The sequence below is a fragment of the Bos indicus genome, chromosome 5, assembly GCF_029378745.1.
Source record: "Bos indicus isolate NIAB-ARS_2022 breed Sahiwal x Tharparkar chromosome 5, NIAB-ARS_B.indTharparkar_mat_pri_1.0, whole genome shotgun sequence".
Taxonomy (NCBI): Eukaryota; Metazoa; Chordata; class Mammalia; order Artiodactyla; family Bovidae; genus Bos; species Bos indicus.
Genome location: NC_091764.1, coordinates 64,949,701 through 64,968,193, shown reverse-complemented (window position 1 = coordinate 64,968,193; position 18,493 = coordinate 64,949,701). Strand labels below are relative to the sequence as shown.

The 18,493-nt window shown below is 39.5% G+C and overlaps 1 protein-coding gene across 11 annotated transcripts in view; it reads right to left on the bottom strand.

Annotated features, from left to right (window-relative positions):
- Positions 1-18,493, bottom strand: part of ANO4 (anoctamin 4) — a 432,231-nt gene that overhangs the window by 74,069 nt on the left and 339,669 nt on the right. For all 11 annotated transcript variants that reach the window (XM_019961160.2, XM_070789603.1, XM_070789604.1 and 8 more), the window contains 5 exons: positions 16,008-16,063; positions 12,284-12,405; positions 8,561-8,695; positions 6,925-7,021; positions 3,123-3,183 (listed from right to left, as the gene is read on the bottom strand). In XM_019961160.2, coding sequence (XP_019816719.2) covers positions 3,123-3,183; positions 6,925-7,021; positions 8,561-8,695; positions 12,284-12,405; positions 16,008-16,063 — 471 coding nt within the window. The remainder of the gene's footprint in view (positions 1-3,122; positions 3,184-6,924; positions 7,022-8,560; positions 8,696-12,283; positions 12,406-16,007; positions 16,064-18,493) is intronic.

Here is an 18,493-nt window from a genome sequence, read left to right as displayed (position 1 = left end):
GGTTCTGATTGATAACTTCAGTTATCAATTATCAATTGATATCAGTTATCAATCATAACTTCAGTCTGCTCAGGATTCCTCCTGGCCCTCACTGCTAGCCACTGTCAGTCTCTCTCCCTTCTTCCCTCTCTGCATCTTTCCGTGTCAGTTTCTACTACCAATTCCCAGTGTCCTTCAACATTCTCCAAGTCACATTCTTAAGAATAAGACTCTGGGTGGCACTACCAGTTCCTGTTTGGCCAGAACCTCAGAACTTCTCCCAGGCCACTTTCACCAACCGATGGTTTGACTACTCCTGGGACAAACACCCACTGGGTGAGAGGAACTGGTATCATAGGGTTCAAAAAAGTCCCTTCAACAGAGCTGTGGTGGGTGGGACAATTTTCTTTTGAAGAGCTTGAGGTAATGCTATGCTAAGTCACTTCGGTCGTGTCAGACTCTGTGCGACCCCATAGACGGCAGCCCACCAGGCTCCCCCGTCTCTGGGATTCTCCAGGCAAGAACACTGGAGTGGGTTGCCATTTCCTTCTCCAATGCATGAAAGTGAAAAGTGAAAGTGAAGTCGCTCAGTTGTGTCTGACTCTTAGCGACCCCATGGATTGCAGCCTACCAGGCTCCTCCGTCCATGGGATTTTCCAAGCAAGAGTACTGGAGTGGGGTGCTGAGCTTGAAGTAAAGAAGACATAAAATATATAGGACAAGCCCCCTAAAGAGAACAAGGGTTTATATTTCTACTTGTCAAAGAGGCCATTTAAACATATTCATTGTCTCATAAAGAAATTCTTTCGGTGGGACTTCCCTGGTGGTCTGGTGGTTAAGAATCTGCCTTGCAATGCAGGGGATGTGGGCTTGATCCCTGGTTGGGGCACTTAGATTCCACATGCCTCAGGGCAACTAAGCCTGCATACCACAACTACAAAGGCCATGCACCAAAAATCCCATATGACACAAAAGATCCCATGTGCCGCAACTAAAAACAACACAACCAAATGAGTATTTTTTTAAAAATAAAATCTTCTGATAATTTTGTTCTCTTTTCCTTCTTTTCCCCCAATCCATCCATTTATCCATCTGTCCATCCATCCAATAAACATTAATCTCTCTGTCTTTAAAAGAAATGTATAAGGACTCCCATGACCATAATGGTCCTTGTGGACCATGAACCTATGAGAAAAACTGTGTATGCAAATTATTATTAGTGCCCAAAGAATGGGCATAAACCAAATGCTATGAAAGTTCAAAGGAGGAAGACACTGTCTGGCTGGTGAAGATGCCATTTCAAAAAAAAATAAATAAATAAAAGATGCCATTTCAGCTGGGCCTTGAAAGTTGGCAAAGATTCTAATATTCATTCTAGACATAAGGAACAACATGAACCTAAGCCCTGAGTGAGTAGAGTTCAATAACCTCAAAATTAAGATTTCTGGCCTTTTATGTACTAGAAGAAATGCATAAATGTTGTAAAAACCATTCAAACCAAATTGAAAATACATAGTGTAAAAGGTCTCTCCTCACTGTTCACTTACCTTTCCATGAAGATAACCTCCTCTCCAAAGGAAACCACCATTCATCACTTATTATGAATTTGTTCAGACTTTTATATATGATTAAATTAAAGCTCTATAATTATTTTACTAGGAAGATATGTTAAGGCTGTATGTTTTCACCCGGCTTATTTAACTTATATGCAGAGTACATCATGAGAAATGCTGGGCTGGAGGAAGCACAAGCTGGAATCAAGGTTGCTGGGAGAAATATCAATAACCTCAGATATGCAGATGACACCACCCTTATGGCAGAAAGTGAAGAAGAACTAAAGAATCTCTTGATGAAAGTGAAAAAGGAGAGTGAACAAGTTGGCTTGACTCAACATTCAGAAAATTAAGATCATGGCATCCAGTTCCATCACTTTGTGGCAAATAGATGGGGAAACAGTGAGAGACTTTATTTTCTTGGGCTCCAAAATCACTGCAGATGGTGACTGCAGCCATGAAATTAAAAGACGCTTGCTCTGTGGAAGAAAAGCTATGACCAACCTAGATGGCATATTAAAAGCAGAGACATTACTTTGCTAACAAAGGTCCATCTAGTCAAAGCTATGGTTTTTCCAGTTAGTCATGTATGGATATGAGAGTTGGACCATAAAGAAATCTGAGTCCCGAAGAATTGATGCTCTTGAACTGTGGTGTTGGAGAAGACTCTTCAGAGTCCCTTGTACTGCAAGGAGGTCCAACCAGTCCATCCTAAAGGAAATCAGTCCTGAATATTCACTGGAAGGACTGCTGCTAAAGTTGAAACTCCAATACTTTAGCCATCTGATGCAACGAACTGATTCATTGGAAAAGACCCTGATGGTGGGCAAGACTGCAGGTAGGAGGAGAAGGGGACAACAGAGGATGAGATGGTTGGATGGCATCACCAACTCAATGGATATGAGTGTGAGCAAGCTCTGGGAGTTGGTGATGGACAGGGAAGCCTGGCATGCTGCAGTCCATGAGGTTGCAAACAGTCAGACACGACTGAGCGACTGAAATGCATGGTACTGAGGAAGATACTATTAAACCCAAACGTGGGTGAAGTAACTCCTTTGGGCTAAATAATTCTTTCAGTGAACATTCCATCATACCTTGTTATTTTATGGCTATTGGCTTGAAACTATTTAAAAGGACTCAATTCAGCATTGCAAGTAGCTCTTGTGTATAAGGAGTCATTCTGACCAGAACTGGAAGAATCCTAGAGGTGAGTATTCACACACTAGTCAGATGAAAATATTCCACTCACATTAGAAAGTCCCATATACACTGAGATGTGTAATCAGGTCTTAACCATCAGACCTTTTGGTATACTATAATCTTTACTTTTGTCTCCAACAGAAGGTGAATTTTACTCCAATAATGGAATGCTGATGAAATTGTTGGAAGGCTTAAGAGAAAGAAGACATGTTGTCCTGTAAAACATCACCTTAAAAATAAACCAAATGAATTATTTATTAACTTGTGTCTAACAGAACAGCCAAACTGAATTCACTTTGCTTCTTCCTCTCATATTCAAAATCAGATTTTAAAGAACATATAATAGAGCAAATGATGGGAACTCAAGTCATACAAATGTAGAACACTTACCCCAGACTGCCATGAAAACAGCAAAGAAAACAGTGGCTCCATTGTCAAAAAGATGGGTTACCTGGGAACATGAATCACAGTTAAACCAATGTCTTATATACAATATTCCAATTCACATTTTTCACATTCTGGAAAAATAGCTCTGATGATACAATGAATTTTAAAGGGTTTCTTTGGGGGATATTCCTTTTAGATCATAAGGAAGAAGTTTTTTTCCAAACTGTGAAATAGTTTGGATATGGAAAAGAGAATTTGCTCCATTTATGTGAGTATCACTTAGTTGAGCATGGATCAGCAGCCCCAGTGGTGCTATTAAGAATTTCCTTTTGTGCATTATAAAAACTAACACGCATCTACTTATGGATAGGTTTGTATTTAAGACCGGTAGGTGTTCATGTTGCTGTAAAGGTTTCTGATTTTCCCAGCACTGGTTTTAATGCCTCATTTATTCTCTTTGAAAACATGTCTATTTTGTATGTACAGCTTTGAACAAACATTTGCTGGGCTGCCCTCTGGACTTCAGCACTGTAAAGAAGAGCAACCCATTAACACAAACCACTTCTACCTGTATTAAAACCTCAGGTAATCACTACATTTACCTCTTATTCATAACACAGAGACAGCTAGCAAATACTTTATTGCTAGAATAATACATTTTATTGCAGTCACCACGGCAGAAAACAAAAATATCTATGTTTGTTGCAAAACTGCCAAGCTCATTTCCACCTCCAGGATAAATCATACCAGTGTCAGGCCAAATTGAAATGATGACTGATATGTTCATAAAGCATAACCTTTTTTTGGTGCTTTATAGCTCTCTATAAAGTATACTTTACTGTCCCTTGGAGAACGTGCCAAGTATAAGCAAGTCTTTTCCTATTATATCAGAGTACAAAATATTTCAAAATTTTCCACAAGTTTATGACTTATTTCTTTAAACACAGGAGAGATAGGCAGCATTTAAATACTTAGTGTGAGACAAGTCTAAAGCCAATTTATTTTGATGCCAGAAAAGTGTTACATTGTGTACATCAGGTGGTCAGCATCAAATCAAGCCTGAAAGTCCCAATGGTAGGTGGTTAGTTTGTGCCCCTTGCTAGGGTATTCCGTGGTGGAAACTCCCTGCACCATCAGGGAAGATTCTGGAATGGATTGTGGTTGTCATTGTTTTGGGCTGTGTGGATCAGCTTTCCTCCTCTGGGTAACAGGTTTCTCTCATGTAAGTCAGTAGGAGTCACGTGGCTCAAATACAGCCCATAGGAGTCCTTCCCTGGGATTGGTATGCAAACACTTGAAGAGATATGTTTTCCAGCTGCAGTTACCAATCTGGAAATATGTTTATCAGGGTGAATAGGAACGTCCAGTCCCTCCTAAGATGGTGAGCTAGGATAAGCTGATGGCTCCCTCTGCCAAAATCAAAGTCAGAGAAATAGGATAGTCGATTTCAGGAATTGACAGAACAAAAACACAGAAACAAAGAGCCTGAGAAATGCTAGGGGAGTTAGAAGGTTGCTTTAAAGTGTGTGTGTGTGTGTGTGTGTGTGCATGCACGCACGTGTGTGTGAGATGGTGGGGGTGGAGGTGGTTCCCAAGCAGAGTGAGAACACAGGATAGAGAAATATGTAAGTTCCATTCTAGCCCCTACCTCAGTGGTCACTGGAAAATTAGTTTCCCCTCCCTCAGCAATCAACTACAGCAGGTCAAACCACGAGGGTAGGTATTCGAGGGGGTGATGTCAGGGATGCACAGAGAGTCCTGTTTTGCTGGAGAAATGAGGGATGCAGGTGCAGCCTGGCCATTTGGCCTCAGGCTTTCACTTCTCAGTGTTTTCCCTCTTAAACCCCAGGGATGGTTGGTTACAGTCAAGGGGGAGAGCCTTCTCCCAATTCTGCTTTGTTCTAAGCAGGCTTAAAAATGAAACTGGCCAGAAAATTCCTACACTCAGTGCCTGGGACACACTGTTCTCTTCTCTGTAAACTCACCAGGACTGACCTGGCTTCTGACCCTCATCCTAAGTGACTGATTCTTCATGGGACCAGCACTCATGGGCTAAAATAACAGGATATCTGGGGAAGTCAGCTGCCTCCAAAAAACTCCAAACTAGGCAATATACACTTTCTGAAACAGACATTGATGAAATCTGAGCACTTGAAACTATTCATGATGCTCCTTTTAAGGAATTATTATAGCTCCCCTAAAAAAAGATTTTTACTCAAGGCAGACCTTTCACATAACAAACACCCCCAAGCAAAAAATAAATGGGCTTCTGAGATTCCTCAAAAGCAGGATTTTTACACCTGAGTCATTTGTGCTTAGCTCACAATCTTTAAACAAAATTATATTACTGAACAAAGTCTTCTGATTCTCAGCACCACCTCTCTATTTCCCAAGCTCACTCTACTGAATTTGTCCTCATCCAGGCAGGTCTATCTGCTTGTTCACCAAAGGAAGGGAGAGTATTTTGTGCTTTTTTGGATCTTTGTAGCACATATTAAGAGCCCAGATCTTTCTAAAATCACAGCTGGCTGCTTATCCTTCCACCAGACTGGCCACCTGCAGGGACAGAGACAGCATGAATGGGCAGGCGGGCTCCTGGGCTGCCGATCAAATGTTCCTACACTTAAACTCTGCAATGCCAGCTGTATACACAGAAAAATCCAAGTCACAGTGATTGCGGAGGTTACATAAGATCTGCCAACCCCTTTTATACCTGAAATCTGGCTAAGCTGATAGGTGGGTCTATCTAAGTGGGTCTTGGAAAACTCTTCATCAGTCTATATTTCAGCCATTGCTTTACATTAATGATACTACCCTTCAGTAATAAACCCTAGAATTTCAATGAACATGTCTAAAACTTTAATAAAGTAAGGTATAATATCAGAAAGGGGTATGTAATAACACATAGACAGAATGGTTCTACGTAATTTTTTCAAAACACTTTCACATCTACTGAGTTCTTTAGTCCTCATGACATGCCATGGGGCAGAGAGGGCAGCTATCAACACTTGCACTTTAAAGATGAGGAAGTTTATGCTCAAAGAGGTTGTACATGTGCAAGGTCAAGGCAGTAAGCAGCTGAGCTAGCCATCAGTCTAGGTCTTTTGGATAATAATGATGGCGAAGAGGAGGAAAATGACAGCAGCTGTCATTTACTGAGATCTTGTCATTTGCCAGGCACCATACCCACCAGGTGGCTCAGGCAGTAGAACAATCTGCCTGCAATGCAGGAGACATGGGTTCAATCCCTGGGTTGGGAAGATCCCCTGGAGAAGGGAATGGCTACCCACTCCAGTATTCTTGTCTGGAGAATTCCATGGACAGAGGAGCCTGGTGGGCTACAGTACAGTCCATGGGGTCGCAAAGAGTGGGACACAACTGAGTGACTAACCCTTTCACTTTTTTTCATGCTCTTCATACACCTTATCACATTTAAAAAATAAAACAGTCACCATGTTCTCCACAGATGAGAAAACTGAGGCACAGATGAGGTTACATAATGTGCTCCTACACTGACAAGTGGTAAAGAGCACAGTCAAGATCTGAACTTAACTTGCGCTGATTCTATCAACTGTTCTATTTGCTCCCTGTGATAATAATCAGAACTATAACATTGAAAACACATATGCAATAAAAAAGATATCTGAATTAGAATACTAAATGATAAAGATAAATCTCTCCCACAAAATAAACTTGAGAATCAAAGATCAAAATGGACAGAAAGAATGTGGTCACCACTGTCTCTCAGGAAGATATATATTAAATTTAATCCTGCAAAATTAAAATACTGCATATTTGGAATTACCTTGGCATAAACGCAGCTGTCTGACAGCCTCATGAATGGACAGTATTTATCACACACAGGACACATGATGATATCTGTAGCTTGGCAGACTTCTTTACTGGAAAACAGAACAGAAAAGGACTGCTTTTTGATGACATAACAGCATTTTCTTTCCCTTCAATTTCACCAGAATAGTCGACCAGTAAATAAGAGTCAGTAGATCAAATTTTTGCCCTTGGAAGCTTCTTAGCCTTTTCTTAGTTATTAATGTAACCAAGTGCCTACACAGTTTTATAGTTTGATAAACCTACTTATTTATCAGGCTGTTTCTTGGCTTTTCCATATTAATAAGTTAAGCTCAGGAAAACACATGAGGCAAAACATTGATGGTTATATCTCAGATTATACAGGAGTCATTTACAATATTGCACAGGTTTGAAGACATTTCATACTTAATTATGGGAAAAATGAGACACCTTAAAGTGCCAGCCTTATGTGGCCCCCATCCTGACAATTTATACTTTGATTATATTGTGTTAAAATGAACACATGTTAAGGACTATCAAATTTCCCTGGAGAATAAATTGTTGCTTTTACCATTAGCGATACGCAGATGATACCACCCTTATGGCAGAAAGCGAAGAAGAACTAAAGAGCCTCTTGATGAAAGTGAAAGAGGAGAGTGAAAAAGTTGGCTTAAAACTCAACATTCAGAAAACTAAGATCATAGCATCCAGTCCCATCACTTCCTGACAAATAGATGGGAAAACAATGGGGGGAAAAAAGTCCCAGCCTTAATTTCTATGTGCATGATAAATAAGAATGAATTATGGAGGAAAAATTACATCTCATTAACAATTTCCCCAGAAATTAAAATATTTTTTTAGGTCACTTCTATTTTTGCAATCACTTCTAAAAGGCACATTTCTTATTTAAGGACATTGTCCAGCATTGTATTAAGATCTCTATGAATACCTTAGACTATATTCTAGTGAAAGAGCCAAGATAACAATTGCTAACACTGACTCATTCTCAAGGTCCCAGCAAGTTGGTGAGATGTCTTTCTTACAGGTGTCTAGCTTACAGGTCTGTGTAAGAACACGTAATTGATAAAAAGATAATTAACCCACTATTTGCAGTAGTAGTAGGAAAAAAAGTAAGAAAGAGAACAACTTTGAGCCAGTGAATCAAAGCCATTTGTTCTGTGGATACACATTTGTGTGCTCAGTCGTGTCCGACTCTTTAAGACCCATGGACTGTAGTCCACCAGGCTCCTTGTCCATGGGATTCTCCTGGCAAGCATACCAGGGCAGGGTGCCATTTCCTCCTCCAGGAGAATCTTCCCAATCCAAGGACTGAACCCACCTCTCCTGCATTGGCAGACAGGTTCTTTACCACTGAGCCACCTGGGAAGCCCTCTGTGGATTCACAGTGACTTGTATATCCATAAAAGTGAACACCTTGGTAGCTAGAGACCACAGCGGCAAGGGCAATGGGTGGACAGATTTTGTGAATTGAACCTTTAGAATTTTCCCAGGAGACTGGAAAGACGTTAAAATGAATAGCTAAGTGGACCCACGGTCTGTAAACACTCCCAAACCACAAATACCCATCTCCAAACATAAGCAAAGGCAGGCTCACCTAGAGCTCTCCATACCTGACTTGGCAGTGATCCAGAGTGATGACGCCATACAAAAAGACAAACAATCCAATGAAGGCAGCTGGGAAGAGCATGCCGGTGTACCAGCCCAACCAGGCAAAGTACAACCCAATCTTCTCTCCAAAGTACCGCCTGTTTATGATATAAAAGTCTTGCAAATTATATTGAAGTGTTTATAGTCAGGCATTCTAACACTTTGACCAGTCATTTTACTTTGTGGGGGCCTTACTGGTAACCATACAGACAAATTAAGCCAATAGAATGGAATGTTTGACCAAATCCAGGCTCTGGACTTAAACTTCTTTTCCTATTACTCTATAAAAGAAATAGTATGAACCCTTTCATACAAGAACATGATCATACACAAGCTTGTTCTGAAAACATAGGATAAACCCAGCTCATTCAGGAAATTATGTATAATACTGTTAATTATGAGGAATCAGGGGAATTTGAAGACTTGGTGCCAACATATAATATTTTTGCCATTTCTGAGTGTGTGTTAATGTATGTATTATATATTTTTTTAAGAATAGTAAACAAAATTACTGCAAAAACCTTTAAACACCCCCTTTTAATAGTCTGTAGTTTTATAAGATGTTTACAATGCTAGAATCATAAGATATCACTAATAAAGAACTCTACTGAGACTCAGTATGAATCAATACTGAGAGCAACCTTCCCTTTTAAGTGAGGACTTTTCACAGGCATCAACATCTACTTCTATAAATATTTTTCTGAGACTAACCAGTCTGCTTAGTGCCCTGTGGTCTGTGAAGTTTGAAAGTGTCCAGGGAATTCTTTGGGTTTTATTCCTTAAATATTATTATTGTGTTTTCTATCCCACATTTCATAACTTAGAGCTTAATTATTTCTTAGTCCAGTGTAAGAATATTCTAATTATTTTTTATTCTCATTCTAGACAAATGTTGACAAATGTTGACCATCTGTCTCTGAATACTGTCTGCTGCTCTCCTCCTACACAATGGCTCCTAAAAATCATGAATTATTTATCATATCTCCTACTATGTCTCAACAGAAACCTTCCTCTTCCAGAAGACTTTTACAGCATATATTCATATACACATAAATTCATTTATTCATTCAACAAAAAACACCTGCTCTATGCCAAATACTGTGTTAAGTGCTGAGAATACAATGGTGAGCAAAATAAGCTTGGTCCCTACTCCTCTGAAGCTTGTGGGTGACAGAGGAGACATATATAAATCAATCAAAGAAATAAGCTTCTAGTTACAAAACCGGGAAAAGAGAGGAGAGGGACACAGTGCAATAAGCATGTATAACAAGGCAACCTGGCAAATTAAGCCAGGGAAGACTTCTTCCCTGAGGCGGTGACTGTTGTGCTGATGAATGAAAGTTCACTAGGTAGGGTTAGGGATAGAGTCTTTCCAGGAAAGGAAACAGAGGCCCTGTGGTAGGAGTGATGTTGGTGAAATAAGGGCAGTGTGGCTGGAACACTGACAACAAGAAATGGACTGGGACTTCCTGATTGTCCAGTGGTTATGACTTTTCCTTCCAATGCAGGAGGTACAGGTTTGATCCCAGGATGGGGAGCTAATGCCTCGCAGCCAAAAAACCAAAACATAAAACAGAAACAATATTGTAAAAAAAAATTCAATAAAGACTTTAAAAATAGTCTGCATAAAAAAAAATTTTTTTTAATTAAAAAAAAAGTAGGCTGTTGAGGTAGGCAAAGGCTAAGCCTTGATGGGCCTTGCAGACCATACATTGACTTTTGTCCTGAGAAAACTGAAAAATGGTGAAAGGATTTTAGCCAATCCAGCCCCTTGGACAGCAAGGAGATCAAACCAGTCAATCCTAAAGGAAATCAACCCTGAATATTCATTGGATGGACTGATACTGAAGCTGAAGCTCCAATACTTTGGCCACCTGATGTGAAGAGCCAACTCACTGGAAAATACCCAGATGCTGGGAAAGATTGAGGTCAGGAGGAGAAGGGGGCAACAGACGATGAGATGGTTGGATGGCCTCACTGACTCAATGGACGTGAGTTTGAGCAAACTCTGGGAGATAGTGAAGGACAGGAAGCCTGGTGTGCTGCAGTTCATGGGGTTTGCAAAGAGTTGGACAGAACTTCGTGACTGAACAACAACAAGGGACATGACCAGATTCACATTTTGTCTCCAGGGTAGAGAATGATATGGAAGGGCCAGAGACGAAAAAGGAAGAGCAGGTAGAGGAAAACAGTCATAGTCCAGGTCACAGGTGAAGGCAGTAGTGGCAGAGGAGGTACTCAGTGTGATTTGAGAGGAAGCAGAATCTAGATATAGGGCAGGAACTATTTAAGATATGTGATTCCCCAGTTGCTCAACATCATTCCATTCAAATCTTGCTTGTGTTTTTCATGCCCCTTCTCCTTGGCCAACACCAATCCCACTGCTCTTCTAGCCTCAGCTCTATGGAGCCTTACACAGGGGCACTGGCCCATATCCATCCTTCCATTTTTCCTAATTGCTGTCAAACTTTTGGCCTCTATCACACATGTTACCAAATTATGCAGAGCCTTGTTTTCCAGTTGTTTCAAGTTTGCAGGGCTGGTTTTCTTGAAGGAAAGCATGAATTTCTCAAAGCCAGAGACCATGGGTTCTCTGTCTTTGCCAATGGTACTTAGTTTTGTACTAGGAACACAATGGATAGTTAATTAATACTCATCGAAAAATTGCAAAATCTTAATCAAGAAACTGTCATGGATGGGAGATGCTTTGCCAGGACTGACTTTGATTTTTTCCCCTCTTCTATTCTATCACATATTGAGACTAGTCAAAAGTAAATGGTCTCATCTCAGAAAACATTTTTCACTCTCTCAGGTCATGTGGATCATTTGTTACTCGTACCCAGAAGGGGTCACAATTCATCAATGTCATTGGGTCAACAGGAGTAAACCCTTGTAACAAGGACTCTGGAAGGAAGAATGACTACCCAGAGAGATGAAATGTAAGGTGAGTTGTCTTATTATTTCATTTTCCTCTGGGCTCATTTTTTAAAGGCTCGGGGAAAAGTGATATTAATCCATCTAGTCTAAGAAATAAAGTATGATTTTGTTTTTAATAAGGAATCAATGAAGTGTGGATTGTCATTACCCAATCTGAATTATCAGTCTCTAAACAAAATAAACACTGCCGTGCCAGAATGTTGGGCATATATAGACCATTAAAGAACAATCAATGAATGATTATCTCAAGTTAAATGCAGATACTTTTTTGACCTGTGGGATTAAAACAATCTTTAAAGGTTATTAGTTTGAAATGAAAATTAAAGTAAGCCTAACAGTTATTAGAATGACAGCACCCTCTATTTCCTATTTGCCTAAGAGTTACTAATAGTCCATTGTCATTAATACATGTAAGCGGTGTTACCTCTCAACAATTGTTGTTGATACTCTGTCACTAACAGTCACGTGGGTGATGAGCTTCTTACGGAATCCTGTGAGAGGTCTGGTTTAATCTCACACACCCCTTTCTAAGTCCCTTTTAGAGGAAACACCAGCCTCGGCAGGAGGAGGTCAGGTTTACCAAGAACAATCCATGTCCTCTGATGAGCTGCCCTCTTGGGAAGAAGCCAGATTTGAGTGTCAGCTGTGCATCTCAGTTTGTTTTTTGCCCCGTGTTGGCTTGTCCCAGCTCACAGCCTGCCCTAATTATTCTGCATAAGCTTTATATTCACAGCTGGTTAAGAACTCACCTTACAAGATCCAAAGGCTGGTATTTATACCACACACCCCAGGACGCCCAGCACTCATAGAGCAGATGTCGGTGGTTTACTGCTCCGTGGGTTCTGATGGAGTTTTTACTTCTGTAACTTCCCTGGATAAAAACACCATGGCCAGTAAGGTAATACCCACAAAAGCCAAGAGCAAAAACTGATAGTAATGCTAGTTCTTTTTGTTTTTATCTTTTTAAGGTAGTGAAGATACTCTGTATGATACTATAATTGTAGATGCATGTGTATTATACATTTGTTTAAGCTCATAGAATGTATGGAATACAACACCAAGAGTAAGCCCTAAAATAAACTATGAACTTTGGTTGGTTATGATGGTTCAATGTAGATTCATTAATTAAAACAAATGTTCCCCTCTTATGGGGGATACTGGGAGAAGCTATACATGTAGGGAGCTGTAACACTAGTTTTTATGGCAAGAGTAGCAATAGGGATGATATAAGGATAGATCCATTCTATTGAAGGGAAAAGAGTAGGATTAGTTATTCTGGACATAATTTTGATGTTGATGCCATGCAGTAAAAATCCCATGCTTGCTAGAATCAGGCAGGTCTGAACTGAGTTAAAATTCAGTTCTGTTACTTTTTAGCTAGGATATCTTAAACTCTCCGAGTCTTGGATTCCCAGTTCATAGTGGAACTAACAACATCTGCCTCATTAGGTTTCTTCTGTGATTTGAATGAACAAAGCATCTTGCTCAGAGGCCATGCCCAAGACTTAGGAGTTCTCTTTCCTACTTGTCTCAAGACTAAAGTATCGATAGTTGGTAAACAGCTGGTCACATGGCCTTGTGACCAAGGGCAGAAATTTTTACAATGTAAGAGTTGTAAGTCACCTCAAGTTTACAATAATTCAAATATAATTTGACATCCTCATGGAACAAATGAGGATACCATGGGTCAGAGGAGTAGGCTTTTTTTTTTTAAGTTCAGTTAGTGTTAATGCTAGTTTCACCAACAGAAAAGGCATGTTGTATGGAGGTAAATTATTGACATTTTAACTTGAGAAGTCTTTTCTTATGGGGAAGTGAACAGGCCTGAGAGACAAGGAACTCACTCAGGTTCTAGTCTTAGCTCAACTACCAACTCACTCCATAACTGGGGGTGGGCTAAGCTTTCTCTAAACCTCTATTTAAGTTTTCACCATAAAACAAGGCAACAGGGGCTGCCCTTCTTGCCTCTGAAGGTTGTTATGTGGTCAAATACTATAATGAGGTTAAACTGAGAGCAAAAGTCAAAGAGCGATTATGTTATTACTGCAGCTGCAATTACTAACTGGAAAATTCTCTTTTCATACAGTGCAGGGATTTAGCAAGATATGAAAACCACAGAGAAGGCCTGGAGTTATTCTGGGGTTTCACAGTTGCATCTCCTCAGATATCGGCAAGCCCACACCCACTCGTCTGCATAGAGACTCTGTTCACCCACAACTGCTCAACACTGCCCTTACTGTGGGCAAGGGGTAGGCAGTGGGAGAATGCAGTTCTCACTGAAACCCTTTATTGGGGGCAATGCCAACTAATAACCACATGGTATTATGGTTTTTCCAGTGGTCATGTATGGATGTGAGAGCTGGACTGTGAAAAAAGCTGAGTGCCAAAGAATTGATGCTTTTGAACTGTGGTGTTGGATAAGACTCTTGAGAGTCCCTTGGACTGCAAGGAGATCCAACCAGTCCATTCTGAAGGAGACCAGCCCTGGGATTTCTTTGGAAGGAATGATGCTGAAACTCCAGTACTTTGGCCACCTCATGAGAAGAGTTGACTCATTGGAAAAGACTCTGATGCTGGGAGGGATTGGGAGCAGGAGGAGAAAGGGACGACAGAGGATGAGATGGCTGGATGGCATCACCGACTTGATGGACGTGAGTCTGAGTGAACTCCGGGAGTTGGTGATGGACAGGGAGGTCTGGCTGCAATTCATGGGGTTGCAAAGAGTCGGACACGACTGAGCGACTGAACTGAACTGACTGAACTAATCCTCTGGGGACATGTGTCTTTTGAGTTCAGAAACATCTGTGTGTGGCTTGAGAAAACTTTTATGTCAAAACCCTGTGTACTAGACAGCAAAAGAGACACTGATGTATAGAACAGTCTTATGGACTCTGTGGGAGAGGGAGAGGGTGGGAAGATTTGGGAGAATGGCATTGAAACATGTAAAATATCATGTATGAAATGAGATGCCAGTCCAGGTTTGATGCACGATACTGGATGCTTGGGGCTAGTGCACTGGGATGACCCAGAGGGATGGTATAGGGAGGGAGGAGGGTTCAGGATGGGGAACACATGTATACCTGTGGTGGATTCATTTTGATATTTGGCAAAACTAATACAATTATGTAAAGTTTAAAAATAAAATAAAATTAAAAATAAATAAATAAAAATAAAAATATTCCATATCCATAAATTAAAAAAAATTTTTTTTTAACGAAAAAAAAAAAAAAAGTTTGCTTCTATCACACAAAAAGGATCATTCCAAAAAGGTTTCATGACTGTCTGTTAATAGGGTCTCGGATCAAAGCCTCTAGTTTTCTTAATGAAAGAGGTTTTAAAAATTTCACTGAATACTCTGTGGTGACCTCAACACAAAAAAGAGGGAATTTATGTATCCGTATAGATGATTCATTTTGCTGTATAATAGAAACAAACACAACATTATAAAGCAACTATACTCTAATAAAAAATAATAATAAAAAAAATGGTATACCACCTTCTCCATCCTCCTGGTGTTTAAACTCAAGAGAAGAAACTCCGTAAGCCATATAAGAAATATATTTTGGGAAGACCTGCCATTGCTGGGTAGCTGGAACTGTGCTCTGAGCTGAACTAACAAACTGTTAACATTGTTTCTAATAGAAGATTGTTAAGAAAATCTAACAGTAATTTCACCCTGCCACTGTGTGAGGTCTTAGAGGACACTGGCTTAGAGGACACCGGCTATGTTCTCGGTGTCATACTATGACTGGTATGGAGTAGGTACCATGAAAATGACAGTAATCTCTCACCAATCATGAGAATTATGGCCCTGAAAACCCATATATGCAAAGAGAATTAGAGGTTAAATTACCATATATATAAAGATAATTCTGTATTAAATTACCTAAAATCTAGTGGGAAAAATAGAGGTAAGGGCAATTACAGTTACATTTATAAAAGTCCTTATATATGACAAAGATCATGCAGTAAATAAGGAGAATACAAAAATTTATACATCTTAAATAAGCAACAATAAGTACACTACTATTAATTTCCATTTATCATCTTTTAGTTACTAGAGCCTTCACAAGATGGCTTCCTCCCACTCTTTAAGGATTAGCTATAAATTTTTTGTTGTTGTTGCAGAGACTATATATTTCAGAGACATTTTCCCCCTGGGTCTAGCACGTCATACAAATTTTCAATGCCTCTTTAATTTTATGACTTGGAGTCCCTCAGCCATTCTTCTAAATTCATGCTGAGTGATTCTTGATTCGAGTACTCTTGCAGTTACATAAAAAAGATATGGAGAAATAAATCTGTGCTGGGCGAGAGATGTAACAATGCAAGTAGGGCCTCCCCATCTATTCACTGAACAAATTAGATTCATTCTAAACAAATGTCGTATCAATGAACGCAATTAATGACTATCCCCAGAAGCTGATTTATTAACAAGGAATTGACAGAGAAGGAGAAAAGGCAGGACAATACCTCGTGCAGAGGAAATGCAGCTTCATAGGAGCCATTAGTAAGCAAACGATTCAGACCTACAACAATAAAAAAGTCCAAAGTGAATCCATACTGAGTTTAAATCCTCCTAATGTAAAAGTAATGTAAGGGTCATACTTTTTGGAGAAAACAACCTATATCTTCAAAAGTAGTTCAAATACGTCTGGGGGACAACAGTTTAGAAAGTTTTTCTATCTGCTAGGAAACTAGAAACAAAGACTAGAAAATCAAGTTTTCAAATAGGAAAAACACGATGAAGCATACCTAGCATGGTGCTTGGCATAGAGAAGGGAGCGCGCTGGGAGAAGTGGATGAATTAATCACGCCAAAAAGATGACCTTCCACCTGAGCTCTCCTATTTTCATCCAGAAGCTTCAATATGGACGAAGCCAACTCCTTTGCATTGGGCTAGTGGGATGACTTTGGAAAGTCCTCTTGTTCTCAGTCCTCAACTGTCTCATCCATAAGGTGGGGGAAGGATATTGGACATGTGGATTTGCAATGGTTTTATTGGTCAGGTATAAACCACAGTTTCCACCCACACTTAAGGGGAAGGGATTACACATTCAGGAGTCACCCCCAGGCTGTGTCTATCACAGGTTTATGAATTTGATTTTTTTTTCCCAAAGAATCAGCTTTTGGTTTCATTTATTCTTCTCTATTTTTTCCATTTCATTGATTTCTTCTGATTTTTATTATTTAATCTACCAACTTTAGACTACTTTAATTTCCTTCCCTACCCCCTAGTTTCTTGAGGTAGGAGAGGTCATTAATTTGGGACCATTTCTTTTCCTATATACGCATATGGTGCTATAAATTTCTCCCTGTACTGCACACTTTTTGATACACTGTTTTTTCACTTTCACTGAATACAGCAACTTTCTGATTTCCCTTTTGATTTCTCTCATCCATGAGTTATTTAAAAATACATTATTTAGTTTTAAATATTTGTAAGTTTTCCAGAGATGGTCTTATTGATATCTAACTTAATTCCACTGTGGTCAAAGAATTATTGTCTTGTTTTATGTTCCTCAAGTATGGTCTCTTGGTAATACTCTGTGTTCACTTAAAAAAATTGGATATTCTGCTGCTGGTGGTAGAGTGGTCTAAAAGATCAATTAATTTCATTGATAATGTTTAGGTCTTCTAACCTCCACTGATTTTTTGTCTACTCGTTCCATTAATTATTGAAAAAGTGGTATTGAAACCTCTGACTATAACTGTGGACTTGCCTATTTCTCTTAGCAGTTCTATCAGTTTTTACTTTGTAGTTTGAAGCTCTGTTATTAAGTGCATAAACATTTAGGATTTCTATGTTTTCCAGATGCACTGACTTCATCATTTTAGAATAGCCTTCTTTATCCCTGATAGTATTCTTTGCTCCGAAATCTATTTTGTCTGATATCAGTATAGGCCTTTCAGCTTTCTTTTGGTTCGCACAGTATATATCTTTTTTGGTTCTTTTACTTTAAGCTATTTGTGTCTTTAAAGAGTGTTTTTTGCACGCAGCAAAAAAAAAAAAAAAAAAAAGGTCTTGCTTTAATTATTTAATGTCAACTTCTGAATTCTGGATTGGAATTTTCAAACCATCTATATTTAATGCTAATTAAATTATGAGGTGCTCTACTAGTCTCATTGGAAATCCCTTTGGGTTGCTCTTTCTCTGGCCTTGGGTAGCTTTCTGATGTGTGTACTAATCAGTACTCTAAATACTTGCGGAGGCTCTCTGCAGATCTTTAGGGTTCTCCATGAAGCTCTCTGTTTTCTGGTGTGTTGCCCTGTGAACTCTGGCTGCCTTGGTCTCCCTGGATTCTAAGCAACATCTTTTCGACTTGGAGAGTCTACTAGGTTCAGCGCGGGTTCTTTTTCCCTCTGTTGCTGTCTAGAAATCATCTCAAGATAGTAAGCTGAGGCAACTGTAGGGTTCACCTCATTTGTTTTCTGTCTCTCAGGGATCCCTGTTCTTGGCTGCCCAGTGCTCAGTGTCTTGAAAATAGTTGTCTCATACTTTTTGTCTTTTCTTTTCTGATTGTTTCAGGTGGGAGAGTAATCTTGTGCCTGTTACTCCATGTTGGCCAGAAGTGGAAATATAATGTTCTGATCTTTAAAGTTTCTCTCAGATCAAGAGTGATACTACTTCCTAAAATGTACTTCAAAGAAGATGACTGGAAGGATGTCTCTCAAGCAACATTTAGATGAGTGCTCTCCATGTTTCAGATCCTGATTAGAGGCAAGAGGCTTAGCCTAACTGGAAAATGAAACACGCACCAATTCACTTTTTATTGATGGAGGATCAATCAATGTTTAGGTACTTTTAATCATGGTAACATGATTAAATGTATTTTAAGATGCTTTGACATTAACTCTAAATGCCTAAGAAAGACAGCTGAAGTATAAATATCCGTAGGGCTTTGTCTAGCACAGAGGAGGCCCTCGATAAATACCTTTGTAATGAATGAACAAATGAT